This window comes from Lycorma delicatula, chromosome 13, assembly GCF_047948215.1.
Source record: "Lycorma delicatula isolate Av1 chromosome 13, ASM4794821v1, whole genome shotgun sequence".
Classification (NCBI taxonomy): Eukaryota; Metazoa; Arthropoda; class Insecta; order Hemiptera; family Fulgoridae; genus Lycorma; species Lycorma delicatula.
Window position 1 is genome coordinate 11,919,739 of NC_134467.1, and position 15,855 is coordinate 11,935,593.

At 30.4% G+C, this 15,855-nt stretch overlaps 1 protein-coding gene across 1 annotated transcript in view; it reads right to left on the bottom strand.

Moving 5' to 3' along the window:
• The window catches only part of LOC142333945 (transient receptor potential cation channel subfamily A member 1 homolog), a 49,144-nt gene extending 34,142 nt beyond the window's left edge, over nucleotides 1–15,002 (bottom strand). Inside the window, exons 1-5 of the mRNA XM_075381574.1 lie at nucleotides 14,668–15,002; nucleotides 8,029–8,229; nucleotides 6,464–6,651; nucleotides 4,315–4,582; nucleotides 2,248–2,469 (exon numbers count right to left, since the gene is read on the bottom strand). Of these exons, the coding sequence (XP_075237689.1) occupies nucleotides 2,248–2,469; nucleotides 4,315–4,582; nucleotides 6,464–6,651; nucleotides 8,029–8,229; nucleotides 14,668–14,934 (1,146 nt within the window). The 5' untranslated portion in view covers nucleotides 14,935–15,002. The remainder of the gene's footprint in view (nucleotides 1–2,247; nucleotides 2,470–4,314; nucleotides 4,583–6,463; nucleotides 6,652–8,028; nucleotides 8,230–14,667) is intronic.
• Between the last annotated feature and the right edge of the window lie 853 nt (nucleotides 15,003–15,855).

The following is a 15,855-nucleotide window of genomic DNA, read 5'->3' on the forward strand; positions in this document are numbered from 1 at the left end:
TCCTGCTCGGTTAAATGATTGATTTTAACCTCTGTTAATAACTGGAAAAATTACTCCAAGCAGTCAAAACTGATCTGTAGGAAATTTGGAATCTTCCATCTTTGGTGACGTATTGAAAATTGAGAGAGCTTGGCCAGGAAGTTTTAACGCACCTATTTCATAGTCATGACCTTGCCCTGTCAGACTACTATTTGTTACGTTCTGAGAACTCTAAACATAAAAAATTGGCTTCAAAAAAGGGCTGTGAAAATCACTTTTCAGAGTTTTTCGTTCAGAAACAAATTCTACAACTAAGGGATTATGATTTTACTTAAAAATTGGCAAAAGGTGGTCAATCATAACGGTACATATTTGATCAAATAAACTTCATTTGAAATAAAAAAGGATTATTTTATTTTGCATTAAAATATGAAAAAAGTTTTCTTTAAAACCAGTATATACTTTAGGTAATATAACCAAACAGGTTGTAAACAACATGACAAGAAATCCAAGTTGCTCTTGAAACCACATAACTATTCTCAATGTAACAAGCATACAATGCCAAGTCTGCAAAAGAAAATCAGGTGTGAAGTGATTTCCTGTTCGCTCTTTTTTTGCACATGTACATCAGTAAGTGTGCCAAGCCCACTAAAATGCAGATGTTCTGCTCTGCAAAATTGATCTTCAATGTGTTCACTGTAGGGATTGATAATTAAAATCATTATCCACACAGATAAAGATAAGAACACATTTTTTTTTACAGAATCAACAAGAATGTGGTCTTATTGAAACGCAACACATTTAAAAAAATAGTCATACATTAATGTTTAGTCACAGTCACAGAGTCCCTACTCTTAAAAGTTTAATGTCAGTGCCAATTATTAATCATTATGAAAAATTGTAAAGAATGTTAATTTTTTAGATAAAATAGGTGAGAACATTTGACATAAAAACTGCTTCTTTTTAATTTGTGGGAGATGTTGCAAACAGATAATCTCAGAAAATTTTCTTTGGGATCACTTTAATCGGTTGACTGTCGGTCTTGAATTTTTTCCTTGCTGCCAAATTGAGATACTTGTGGTCATGCTATCTTGATTGTATTCTGGCTCATAATGATGGATCAAGGCCTCATATAAGTTATACTTTAAAAATTTCATTCTTTTCATCAGAAATTGAGTTGAAATTCCTCACTGCCAAATTCAGGAATTTGTCCATGCTACGTCGTTTGGATTCCAGCTCATAATGATGGATCAAGGCCTCATTATAAATAATTACACTTTAAAAAGATTCATTTCTTTTATCAGAAATTAAGGTAGCCAAAAGCATGAAGTTTGATTTCTTTATGATAAACTGTTTGGAATTTATCTTGCTTATTATTGTTTACAGTTTTTTTTTTTTTATATGCGGAGCGTTATGAATAATTGAGTGAACTGTACTGATGTTTAATAATTTTTAGGATTTACTACTACTGTAATTTGGCTGCCGCCTTGTTCATTACACATTGAATAATCCATTAGTTTTTTAATTCTGTAAATCAGTTATTTATAGGTCACAATGACTCACTCGTTGATCAGAAATAATCAATTTATACTGGTTACTTGATGGTAGTTACATGCTGGTCATTGATGTAACCATTATCTTAATCAAATCTCACCCTCAGATTATCAAAAAGATAAAGTTATCAAGATTGGAAGATCATCCTTTTTCACCGTTTCTTTTCCTAACCCTTGATCCCTTCTTTATTATCAATTCTTTGAGTGCAAGTCTAATACAACTAAGCACTTCTTGATATAAGGATTTGATCAAGATTCTATCAGGTAAAGTTGGGTTATCTAATGCTCCCCCCCAAAAAAACAACCCTTTCCCATTACTCTTGATCCATTCATCCCCATTCTGTGAATTTTAGGTTGATTCTACTAAATTTATGTTCCTTTATGGTTATTATCTGCTTAATATTGTGTAGTTTGATGTAGAATAGGGTTCATTGATGGACTTACCCACTGAATAGGAAATTCAGGTCCTGTCTGATGCTGTACATAATACCTATCTAGTAAAGTCAAGCTTCAATTCATTCCTAATATATATATATATATATATATATATATATATATATAATCATACACAGAACCTTTTGGCATGACGTGTCTGTTTTGTTTAAAACAAGGTTTTTTAAAAAATTCATGAACTAATTAAGAATTTTTATGTAAAATAAATAAATCATTGATAAGCTTAAAATAACTTTTTTTTAAATAAGAATAATTTTTTTACCTTAAATCTATGATCATTGATTGGTACATCATTTGGAGTAATTTTAGAATCTAGTATTTTGATCAAGAAATCTTCAGGACGTGGCAAATATGTAAATATTTCATCAACAACAGTGAGACCAGTATGTGTTTCAGCAGTTAAATCACCACCATTATTTAATAACATATTTAGACACTCCTTGTTGCCACTGAATGCTGCTCTGTGCATTGGTGTATAACCTTCCTACAAAACATTGAAAGACATATAAGATGTATAATGAAATATATTTCACAGTCTGCCAAATGTAACTGTGGACTTAAACTGAAGTGTACCTGGATCTTAATCACTAAGATACAATTTATTTGTTATTTGATATTGTCACTAATGAAACAGTTTACTTTATACTTGCTTATTTTGCATTTTCATTGTTGACTATATTTTTTATTTCTATAATTGCTGAAGCTTTTGTTTCCATTGTGACAGTGTTTTAGCTTGCTTGAAGATTGCATCTTTTTATTGAAAATATATTTTGTTGTGGTAATGAGTATACAGAATGTATGAACGAGATGTTTTATCAGAAGTTACCAGACATTGTTGTTTCATATCATAATGCTGTGTGAAAATTAAAAATAAGTTCCAAGAAAGTGGATACGTCAATGATGCACTCGAGTACAGAAGACCATCTATCCTACAGAGAAAACGTTAGATGGTATTTGTAATCACATAGCTGAAAGTCCCAACAACTCTACCAGAAAATTGGCTCGACAAACAGAAATCTCAAGGAGTAGTACGCACAGAGCACTTAATAAACATTTAATAAAAAAGAAGACAATCTTCATGTGACGGTTTTTTCAGATGAAACATGGTTTCATTTATCGAGCCATGTCAACAATCAGATGTGGACTGTAAATAATTCTTGCCAGATCTTTGAATGACCATTACACAATGAAAAACTGAGCTTTGGCATGTTATATCATATAAGCAGGTAATCAAACAATTTTTTTTCAGAATACAGTACTCAAAATGTTATTACAATGAAATCATTAATTCTTTATCGGTCAATTAAATGAAGAAGAAATTGCTTTATTTTACTTCCAACAAGAGAATCATGGAATTTATAAATTAGGTCAACAAATGTTTAGGAAATAAAAACATTTTAAAAATAGTATACAGTTCACTTTATTTTAAGGTAAAAGTTACAGAAACCTTAATTGTATCTGAGCTAGATTTTGACCTAAGTTAAATTCTCTTATAATATACAGGTAACATTTTTATAATTTTTCATTTTAAAATAAAATGTATGGTTGTTTTTTTAAAATACAATAAAATCATGAATATCAAAATCCTAACATTTAAAATGTGATCAAAAATAGTAATGGAATTGAACTGCATCTATTACACTTATATTATTGTTATGTATGTTTATTTATTTCATAATGAGTATTAAAATATAAATGCAGTTTTGCATGTTTAAAAACAAGATTGTTAGTGTTAGTGGATTTGTGATCAGCGGTCTACAAGACAGTCAGCAAATGTTGATTATATGTTACCATGGAGACCTTAAACGCTTATTTTATTTTTTATTAAAGCTGAATTCCATTTGAACGATGTCTTACTTAAGCAGTGTGAGCAGATCAGTTTATATTCTAGAAGCATTATGTTTGTTTGGTATTGTATTTTTTTTCTTTTGAATGGTCTGCTTTATTTTGCTTTTCCTAGGGCCATATTGAATCCAGATTTTTTTTAATTCATGAACTATTTTCTGACTACTTAATTATGCATGCTTTTGATGTATTTTTTTTTTATAAGTAGATCAATAATGAGTACATTTATGAATGCTTTTTCATCACATATTTATTCATAAGTAATGAATACATTAATAGTATATACATTTAATAGTATATGTTTAGTACCATTTATATGTTAAATATTTTATTCTAAATCAAGAAATTGTTTGACCACATTCTAAATCCATATCTGCCAAAGTTACATGTGATCATATCTAAAAAAAAAATACCAGTAAAATTATTGGAATATATGAATTAAAAACAAAAAAAAGGATTTAAATAGAGAATGTAAGATGCTGACCTTGTCAGGATAATTAATAATATTTTTACAGTCATTCATTAAGATAACACGAAGAACATCAATGTTGCCGAATTTAGCTGAAACATGCAAACATGTCTCACCGTTTTCTTCTGTAGAGCTAATACTAGCACCTTTTTCGATAAGGATGGTGGTTGCTGTAACTGAACCAATTTCTACCGAATAATGCAATGGAGTACATTTTGTAATTTCATTAGTCATGTTAACATTAGCGCCTTTTGAAACTAATTGATTCACGATATTCTCATATCTGAAACAAAATAAATAACTGTGCGGTCATGATACTGCATGGTACTGAATGTATATACAGAGTATTTCTAAATTAGTTATATAAAAGTAACCTTTAATAATAAAAAAAGTAAATAACTTACAGAAATGTTTGACAGAACACTAAATACATTATATCTTCAAGTTACATTTATAAATGTTCAATATGGCTACCTTTTGTAACACGGCAGATGTCCCATCTGTAATCAGTTTCCTGCCAAATCCTATGAAGCATGTCTTGGATCTATGGTGTCGACTGTTTGTTATCTGGTACCACAGCTCGTCAACATTTCCTGGAAGCAGGGGAGCAAACATTCTGCCTTTAATGTAATTCCATACAGAAAACTCTACTGGAGTTAAATCAGGCGATCATAGTGGTCAGGAAATTGTTCCACCACATTCAATCAAAGTCGCCACTTTGCCATTGAGATATGGGACAACTGCATAATGATAATGTGGTAGCGTAGCATCTTGCTGAAAAATGAATTCTGTGCCCATACCCTGTTGTAATTGTGGCATAAGATAATGTTCAAGCATGTCCAGGCGCTATATGCCAATTATAGTTGACGTGGCTGATGGTTCCACCAGGTGGGGAAGAACTCGACCAATGGTCTGACGAAGCACAGTTACACCTCAATAGATACATCAATACACAGAATTCACTTGTTTGGTGTACAGAAAATCCACATCAGCTGCACGAGTCTCCTTTGCACAGACAAAAAGTGGGTGTTTGGCATGCAATTGCAATGTCACATAGCGAATCTTCATGACATTCTTTCATGGCTCAATGAACACTGAGTGCTACATACAGAAAGTGCAGCAATTCGTAAAATCTATTCCTGCAGACCAGCTAGAGTACATGTAGTTTCAGCAGAACAATGCTAAGCCAATAACACTATGAATTTCATCAGTGTTTTTTTGGACAAGTGATTTCAAAGGGATTTTGGCCCCCATGGTCTCCTGATTTATTCCTTCCTGACTTTTTACATACAAAAGTCATTCTCTCACCATCCCTGAATTGCAGAGCAAAACTGAATGACATGTCGCTGCAATTCCTCAACAAACATTACAATATATGTTTAAAAGCATGCAACATTGTATTCATTTATGTGAATTACATAATGGAGGCTAATCTTAACGACTATTTTAACTTGCTCATTTTCCCAAAATTTAAATCACTTTTTGAACACTAGTATATGTATAAAGGATTGTCAATGTTGAATAATTGAATGTTGAATTTAATAATTAATTGTTTATGTTGAATTATCAGTGTTCTGTTTGTATGATGTTTTCTGTCATACTGACATCTCTGGTCAATGGTTACGGATGACTAAGTAAACCACATATAGTATCAGTTGCTCCATCAGAGTTACCTCCTGGCAATATAATGATTATCATTCCCACTACAATTATGAACAGAGTGAAGATATCATTTGTAGAGCTGAATATCATGTGAATTTTTTCCCTAGTCTTACTGATGTGTCATAGTACATTTGTTTTATGAAGAAGGCATTGGATCACTCAATCCAATTTTTCCCTAGTGGACCAAGAATGTAATGCTTATTATCATTGAGAACAATTGTATTATTTTCAGAATCAATCTATATCTCATACTAGTTTACGTACATGTTTCTTTTTGTTATCTAATAGGCAAGTTTGAAAGATTGATTAACCCAATTTGTTGATGATTCACCTGGATCTGTTTAAAATTTAAATAATTGTATAATTATTTTTAACAATGCTGAACTTTTTTTTACCGTTGTTATACTTTGTTCTGCAACTGGGAATACAAACTGCTGAATAATAAAAAATAAATAAAATGTTTAATTTAAATTGTATAAATAATATTCCATAAAAATAATACCTTTCAATGCTTAAAATTTTGTTATTGCCAGATGTTACCTCTGCACTTGCCAATAATAAAGGGCTTAGACTATTTTCATCTGATGCATTTACATTTGCATCTTTTTCCAATAGTATTTGAACACATGTAATATGTCCACCTTTTACTGCTTCATGTAATGGTGTACGACCCCCCACTGGCACTGGCAGCTATAAAATAAAAGATACAAATGTCATAGAATTACTGATAGGTAGTAACTAAATTTCACTATCATAGTTTTCCTTTTTTAATTTTAAAATTTATAAAAGATAAATAACCTAAATATTGGCATGCAGCCACACAAATATTACATTTCATTACAAAATGTTTTAATTAATTTATCGTTATTCTTTTAATGTAAGTAGATTTAATGTGTAGCACAATCTTGGAATGTGATAAAAAAACATATGAATTTTTTTTTTAATAGAGACCAATATCTTAATAGCAAAGTAAAGAAAGAGTAAATATATTGTAAATAAAAAATGTCTCTTCATAAAGAGCATGCACTGATTTCTAGTAATTGTCTGTAGTAGGTGTTTAGATATGATTTAGTTTGTAGGCAGGGTTGATTAACTTAAATATGAAATCAAACCATCCGTTGTATCAATAAGCGCATAGAACAGAATTAAAACTTGTTAGAAAATTTCAGTTGACCGTAGTTTGAAACTCTTGAATCATTGGCCTCATTGGTTGAAACCTTCCTTGAAGAGTACAAATTCACATTACTCAATTCTGTGTTTAGTTGGTGAAACAGGAGGGAAGGTATTAATGAAATTTATTCAGTAGGTCTCCCTCCAAAACTTTTACACTAAACGAACAAACCCTTAGAAAGTGAAAATAATATATTTTTTTTATTTCTGTGTGGCTTGGCAAGAAACAATTTTTTTTAAATTAAATTTTAAAAATTTAAATGAGTACATAGATAAAATATATATCCCAAAAAAGTAGTATATTTGAAAAATGATAAGGATCATTTTTGCTCTCTACTTCAAAAGAGTATTTCAAGATACAGAACATAATAAAAAATTCAGGATTTTGGGGAAATTTACCCTTCACATTGTAAAACAAGGTATGAGAATCGTCTTTTCTCATCATCCAAAATTGATTGAAAGCTTCACAGTATTGTAGGGATCAATAGTCCCTCTTGAAAATTTTTTTTCGCATACAGATAGAATCTACAGAGGGAAAAATTGCTTTTTTCAGGGATATCTTGGAATTGTTCACCAAATTGAGCTGCATCCTCATGGGATCTAACCAGCACAAAAATTACTTTTTTGTAATTTTACGTAAATGGTTAATGGCCATGCAGTTAAAAAATGGAACGCCGGCCTAGTCAATTCCCATCTTCTTTAACTCCACGCAGTAAAATTAGAATTAAAAGTTTTTTTATCAATTTTTGAATTGTCGAACCAATAGAAAACATCTATGCGGTAAGGATTATGGAGGGGGAAGTGATCCTTAAGGATTATGGAGGGGGAAATGATGAACCTTAACAAGCGATTTATAGATAAACATGTCTCCTGTTAAATTTTAGTAACTATACATACATCATTAGCAGCAGTTGCTTCTCTTGCACAATTTTTGCCATGCAAACATTGAAATGGATCGTCATCATCTCCCCACGGCATATCTGTATATCGGCTGTTTGGAGAAGCTCCAGCATCCAGTAATAGTTTAATAACATCGCTGAAACCTTGGATAGCAGCATGGTGCAATGGAGTTCTACCAAGTCTGTCACAACAGTCAGCCTACAGTAACACATATTAATGTGGATTAAGAATCAAATATATTGATGTTTAGCTAAATTTTTGTAATTTCTTATTACAAAGAACAGATCTGATAAAAAGTAAAATCAAAATAGGAAAACTAGAAATAATATTCGGAACATATTGTTAAATTTTTGACAATGCCTTTTATGTATATCATACACAGTGTGGCTGAAAAGATCCCGAACTAAATTTCTGCAGTCGATACAGCGCCATCTCTCGGACAACCAAGAAGCTATGTAGTACGATGTCTGAAGAGACTGTGTACAAAATTTCATCACGCCTCGTCACTCCAGTCTAGAGTTATATTTGCCCGCGTTCGTTGTGTTCGTGTGACCTTGTGCAAGCTCGCGACATGGAATAGAGAAGCGCGATAAAATTTTGTGTTTGACGTCAAAAATATTTTGTTGAAACTTAATCTATGATACAGCAAGCAATCTGTGATGAAGCCGCATTTCGTACTACAACAATCAAATGGTGGAACCGGTTTAAAGACTGTAGAGAGTCGTTGGATGACGATGAACGAAGCGGGAGGCCATCAACACCTGTTCACGACGAAAACGTTGCTAAAGTGTGCACACAGCTGGTCAAACCGTAAATTTTATTTGGAAGTAATGAAACGCCTGATATGTAGAATACGACCCGAGTACTGGGATTCAGGCAGTTGGACTCTCTTCCACGATAATGCCTCGGCACACATGGTAACAGTTTTAACACGTTATTACGCCGTAAATCAAATCACCGTCTTATCCCACCCGCTTTATTCACCTGACAGCTCCAGCAGACCATTTTCTGTTCCCGAAACTCAAGTTGAAGATGAAAGGCCGCTTTTGCGATGACATTTCTGCCATCCAAAGGGCTTTCACCGAGCAGTTGAAGGCGATCCCACAAAGTGATTGCTCTAGAGCATTTGATGGACTCTATCGGCGCTGTAACGAGTGTATAACTAGAGAAGGATTCTATGTAGAGGGCTGATGTGAGTAAATTCATCTATCTTTAAATCTGTATTTTTATTTAATTTAGTTCAGGAACTTTTCAGACATACTGTGTATATACTATTCTATGTACTATCTATATATCATAATATGTATATATTTTGGTGGTAGTTGAGATATTACAGTTAATTTCAACATTTTTTAAATATAATTTCACAGCATAGATATTCTGCAATTCTTTAGATATGTCTTTATTTTATATTCCGTACTATATATCTTTCCTTCCGTACCAGTCCTAAACGTATACACCTTAACATCTTAACTTGTAAGCTGAAAGGAAGGCCTAAGGAGGCTTCAACATAGTGATTATTTCAAAAAAGTGCTGCTTGTGTCAAAAAGGTTGGGAACCACATAGCTAGAAATTAAACTGCAGTGACTCTCCTCTATAATAAAGTAAAAATTTGACAGAGATAAAACATTTTATACTCATATGTTTAAAAACTTGTTCAGTTCATCTTAAAATCAATTTAATTTTGTATAATATAATTATATTATAATTTTAATTTTATAAAGTATTTCTTGGGTAGTCTTATTTAAAACAGAGTATGTTGCGTACAAAAAGTCAGTACAAAATTTATTGTGGTTGTTTCCAAATTTCTACTTTAGGCAAACAGGTATCTCATCAGATAAATTTTTCAAAGAACACCAAAAGACAGACAGTAATAATTATAACAGTGAATTAAAATATCTTAAATACAACTCAAATGACAAAGCCTTTGCTTAATGAAATATTTTAACATACATGCTTTTAGTTACAATCACACTTTTCCCTGAATGCATGAAGTGATTAAGTTGAATGGTTCCACCGCTTTCAGTCACATATTCAATAAAGTCTCCTCTACTACTATTATATCCCATTACAGATATTGTAAACCTAAGTCCATTAAAACAACAGAACAATGAAAATGTGCATCCGTCTCAGCTTATATATATCATCTCAAAGGTTTTGGGTACAAATACCAGTTGTGCTTGGTACTTTTTATATAAAAAATAAATTTTATCAGTTATTACAAAAAAAAGTAGTTACTCAAAAAAATTGATTTTGTAACAAAAATTTATTTTTCATGAAGACAGTTCTGACCATTGATTAAAATAGCAGATATTATTAAGATTCATCTTTTAAACTGGTGTCTAATTAAAATTTATTTTAATTTATTCCTTATTTACAAGAAAAACTAAAAATACTATAACATTGGAATAAATATATGATTTTAAAAAAAACCAGTCGAATTAGAACATAGGAGTTACTTCCTTAAATAAGTATAGGCTGTGCTTAGAAAAGGATTTAAACAGGAATATTTAATAACATGTTACAATATTAGACTTATAGAATATTAAATAGAAAGAAAATGAAAATCTGTAGTCAAATATAAGCTAAATATAGACATCAACACAATAGAAATATATCAGTATAACGCAATTAAACCTTGGGATTAAAAAACAAAAATAAATAAATAAAATACAATTCTAAGTCCTCTAAAACATAATGTTATGTATTTGTTTAATGTTATTTATAAAAATCAAACTTCTCAGTCATGCCATACGAAGAAGATAAATTTTTCAGAGTAGTTTAAAAATTTTCCTTATAGTTATCTAATATGAATATAAAATTCTGTGTAATGAATTAACAAATTTAGAAGCTAAAACATAGGCATGTCTTCGGTTAAGAGTAGCTTTACTTTTCGGTTCTTTAAATTATTGATGAGTCATCTATTACTTATTTTATGATTTAAATACGTGATATAACACAAAAAACTTAAACTCAGCCGATTTTTATGACTGAAGAATTCTAAATTAGTTGTGTAACTGTATACTTGGATGGTATTTGTATTACGAGAGATGGCTATAAAGTACGATCACTCATAATTCATAAATGAAGAGATAATCAAATATGGTATAAAAGTGGATAAATAAAAGTAGATAAATATGGTATAAACCATTACTACAACAATTTATTTTATTTTTTCCATTTTGTCACCGTTTACAATTACACATTTCACCAACAATGAACCAGTTTTCAAATTCCATCATTGAAACATGCTGGTGGTCTTTTCTTGATCCACGATCTCACTACATCCATTAGTTTATCATCCACTGTGAAATGAATTATATCCATCTTTAATTACAAAACAAGGGAAAATTGCAGGGTGCCAAATCTGTTGAATATGGAATAGATTGAAATTTGAGTGTCACAAAAGCCTCACCAATTACATGCGATATGTATGGCCGAGCATTATCATGTTGCAGGATTATGGTCTCCATGAATTGTTGAACACTACACTACATACACATAACTCACACGTGTGTGCATGCATGCATATACATATATATATATTATTATTATTATGCTTTTATGGCCAACATGGGACTACTTAAGTCAATTTTAGTTGGATCTTTTCTGAGAAAAGCGTGTTATTTTACTCTAAAGAGCTGCCCAGTATTTCTTCACCCGTTCAGATCTTGCTTTCTTTTCTTCATCTGTAAACACCCTCTTCGTTGTATTTTGTCGTTTGTCTGACTTTTCTTTAAATCTAATGATTTTGTCTTTTAGCTTTGTAATTTTTCCAGTTTTATTCTGTAGGTCGGTCAGGGAAATACCCAATTGTTTCATATCTTCTCTAATTTCTTTGATCCATCCTACTTCTAGCTTTTGGAACCAGAGCTTTTCAATGATATTTCTTGACAGTCTTGTTTCCGGTGTCCTTACGAGATGACCAAAGAAAGAGATTCTTTTTTTCCGCATAGTATCAGTAACAGGCTCTATTTCTTGATACACCACCTCATTCGGCACAATCCACCATCGGCCTTCTTTTTGGTGTTTTTTATCAATACACGTTCTCTATTCTATTCTCCTCTCTATTTTCAGAATTTTATCGATTGGGTTTTTCTGAGTGATTCTGAAAAGGGTCTCGCTTCCGTAGGTAACTTCTGGCTGAACTACAGTTTTATAATGTTTAAGTTTTGTTTTAGTCTTTAAGTTTTTTATATATATATATATATTAGCTATGGTGTGGGAGGGGGGGGGGGTTTAATGCCACTATGTATCGCATAGAATTTACAATCGATCACATGTTTGGTGTAATATACTACCATACTTTTACCCCGGCAAGGTTAGAAGTCATTAAGCTGAGGGCCTATCTCCCCACATCATTATCATACCCCCCATTTTAATTATGCTTCAACCATGATCATTATTCCTTTTTTTTTCTGAAGTTATCTACCAATTTATATAAATAAGTTTTATTATTCTATGTGCTACTTTTCTTTTTCTGTTTCTTTTATAATTACTGTTTTCATGAATTTTGAATTAAATTCAGATACGACTTTTTGCTGTTGAACTTCTGTTTTCCTTATCCTTTTTTCTGTGAATTTCTCTTTTACAGTTGTTATTAAAAATGAAATAAAGATTTTTATTTATTTGATGAACCAGCAAATAATAAAATATTTAGAATTAAACCTAAGGAGGTATTGAAACAAGATGGCATATTATTCAACAATTATAACAAAAAAGGTATATATAACAATGCTAACTGTTAACATTAATGTAAATTAAGAGATATGATTATGATATTTATAAATATAAATATAATATTTATAAACTATTTATAAATATTTATTATCAAATGTAACACTAAATTGCCATTTCGATTATTAAACAATCATTATTTTCGTTAGACACTAAAGGAAGTGTATATATTAGAAAATAAGCCATATAAAACAAACAAAAAGGTAAAAACAAAGATCAGTTGTTTAACAGCTGAAAATCAGCTGTTAAATAATAAAATAACTGTTAAATAAAACAAACAACTGATCACTGTTTGTTTTTACCTTTTTGGTAAATCAGCTTTAACAGCTGATTTTCGGCTGTTAAACAACTGATTTTGACGTGTTAACTACTAGACCAGCCTGGTGGGCCAAATAAAATTTGACTAAAGTGATTTTGATGAAATTTGGCACAGACTCGTGTTAATGAGCAATTTATTGGTAAAATTTTTGGGGTCAATATCTCCAGGAAGTGGGGTTTCTTTGGGGTCAATTTTCTTAAAATTTTGCAAACATAACACCACCTTGCTCAGTACATGCTTAACTACCGTCTTTAAAAAAAAAAATGTTGCCCCGCCAAATTCTTCCCTTCTTCAGAAATCAAAAAAGCTATTTTTATTTATTGCATATTTTTTAACCCAATTTTTTTTGTCTTCCTAGGTGTAGTAGTATTACCTGCCGGGTTGGTCTAATGGTGAACACTTCTTCCCAAATCAGCTGATTTGGAAGTCGAGAGTTCCAGCGTTCAAGTCCTAGTAAAGCCAATTATTTTTACACGGATTTGAATACTAGATCGTGGATACCGGTGTTCTTTGGTGGTTATGTTGAGACTGTACAAGACTACACTTCATTTGCACTCATACATATCATCCTCTGAAGTATTATCTTAACGGTAGTTACCGGGGGCTAAACAGGAAAAAAGAAAAGAAAAAGGTGTAGTAGTATTAGTTCAAATGACCCAAAAAAAAATATGTAGAGGACAATATTGGAGGTAGGGGATAGGGGAGCTGATCAAAGTTTAAGAATATTGATTTTTTAGAACCTTTTTTTGTTTATTTAAACTTTTAATAATAATATTACGATAAAATTTCATCATAATTTACCCCCACCCACCAAAAAAACAAATCTTAGATAATTTTTTATCGGTTGTACATTTTCAGTGGAATTTTTTTAATCTCCTCATTTATTGTAGTAAACGTAGACAAATTAACAAATTTTCTTTAGGAGGTGATTTTGGGGGTGGGGGAGCAGAAAAAAGTAAAAAAATATTGATTTTTCAAAACTTTTTTCATGTGTTATTTTTCACTAAGTAAAAATAAATAATCAATACCAGGAAAACAACTACTTTATTGTCAGTTTTTTCAACTTTTAAAATGTTTATTTGTGTTTTTTTTTTGGTTTATTTTAAATTAATTAAAAATATTTATTTATATTCAGATATCAATCACAGTATCTCAATAAATATTCAGTACTACCTCCTACTGTTCAATATATAATCTTTTACTACCATACCAATCAAGATATGATCAAAACTACCTACGTGAATTTATGAGTTAATTATTTTAAGAAGTTTGTAACGGTCAAAATCATATTTAAAGATTATTAGTGTTTACACTTCCATAAAACCACACCTTAAAATATTGTACTATATTCAAATTATTTGATGTTTTTTGCTTATTTTGGGAAGTTTTGGCTGGCAAGTTACAATATGTTAACTTATCGGGCTAAACAATTATTTTCAATTGTAAAGTTTTACCGGCTAATACATAATCTATTGTAGAAAAAATTTCCCATTTTCACCCTCAGTTTAAGAAAGATTACAGTTGCTAATACAACATAATTTAGTAATATATATGACATTATAAAAATTTATTTCACTTACCTTAGCGCCATGATCTAAAAGTAATTTAACAATATTAGCTGCATCCTGCTGATTTTTTAAAGATGATGCTAGTTGCAATGGTCGTACCTTCATTGCCCCGCAATGACAATTTACAATTAATTCACTATTACCACATGTTCTAGAAAAATCGAGAACATTTTTTACTTCATTATAACTGGAGCAATGTATTGCAGTCATTAATCTTGCAACAATTTCACATTTATCAGTCTTTACCCATTCTCCCATAGTTGTTTTGTAAAAATTCATTTTGCTATTTTTGATTTTTTATAACATAATAGACTTAAAATTAAATAATAAAATTAATATAAACTAAATAAAACTTTTTATTAGCACCAAATATCTGATGAAAATATTATACCGCAAGAAATAAATGCTTATCATAAAAGTTTAGATAGGATTAAAAGAAATACACCTTAACACTGAATAACTGTGATATTTTATGGCTAAATAGGTTTATTTAGATAAGAAGTGGTTGGTATTTGGTTGCACTGAGGTTTTTTATTTACATTATCAGGAAATGTTTGGTGGTTTAATACAGATTAAACTACAAGATAATACATTAAACCACAAAACTGTATATATGTTTGCAGTTGTTGAAATTATAAAATCAGAAATTCTAACACATTTTCCCCTTAATAAATTATGTTTTTGTCTTTAAAAAATTATTATTTAAATCAGTAAATCAAATAGTGTAATTGCCATGCTATTTGAAGTTTATTTTTTAATTAAATAATTTACAAACTAATAGAATTTATTTTTGTAAAGAACAATGTAAAAAATAAATATAAAAAAATAAATAAATTATTATTTATTTATTTATTTTATAAATAAATATAAAATTTAATTTACCCTCAAATATTTAAAAGCAGTAACATTCTTCATTGACACTATGGTGGCTGCGTAATGTTGCAGCATAGAAGCATGGAATAATTGCAGAACAAGGTCGTGAAAGGACTTCTTTCAACGTTTAAAATTTTAAAGTTATTTAATGTAATAAAATAATAAATTTTTGTTACTTTTATTTAGAGTAATTTTTACTTTTACTTTCAAATATTCACTTTAAATGTCATACTCTATTAACTATATATATATATATATAGTTTTCTTAAAAATGCTATTTTATTGGCCTAATAGAATATTTTAAAATATAAGTATAAGTTGTGGAAA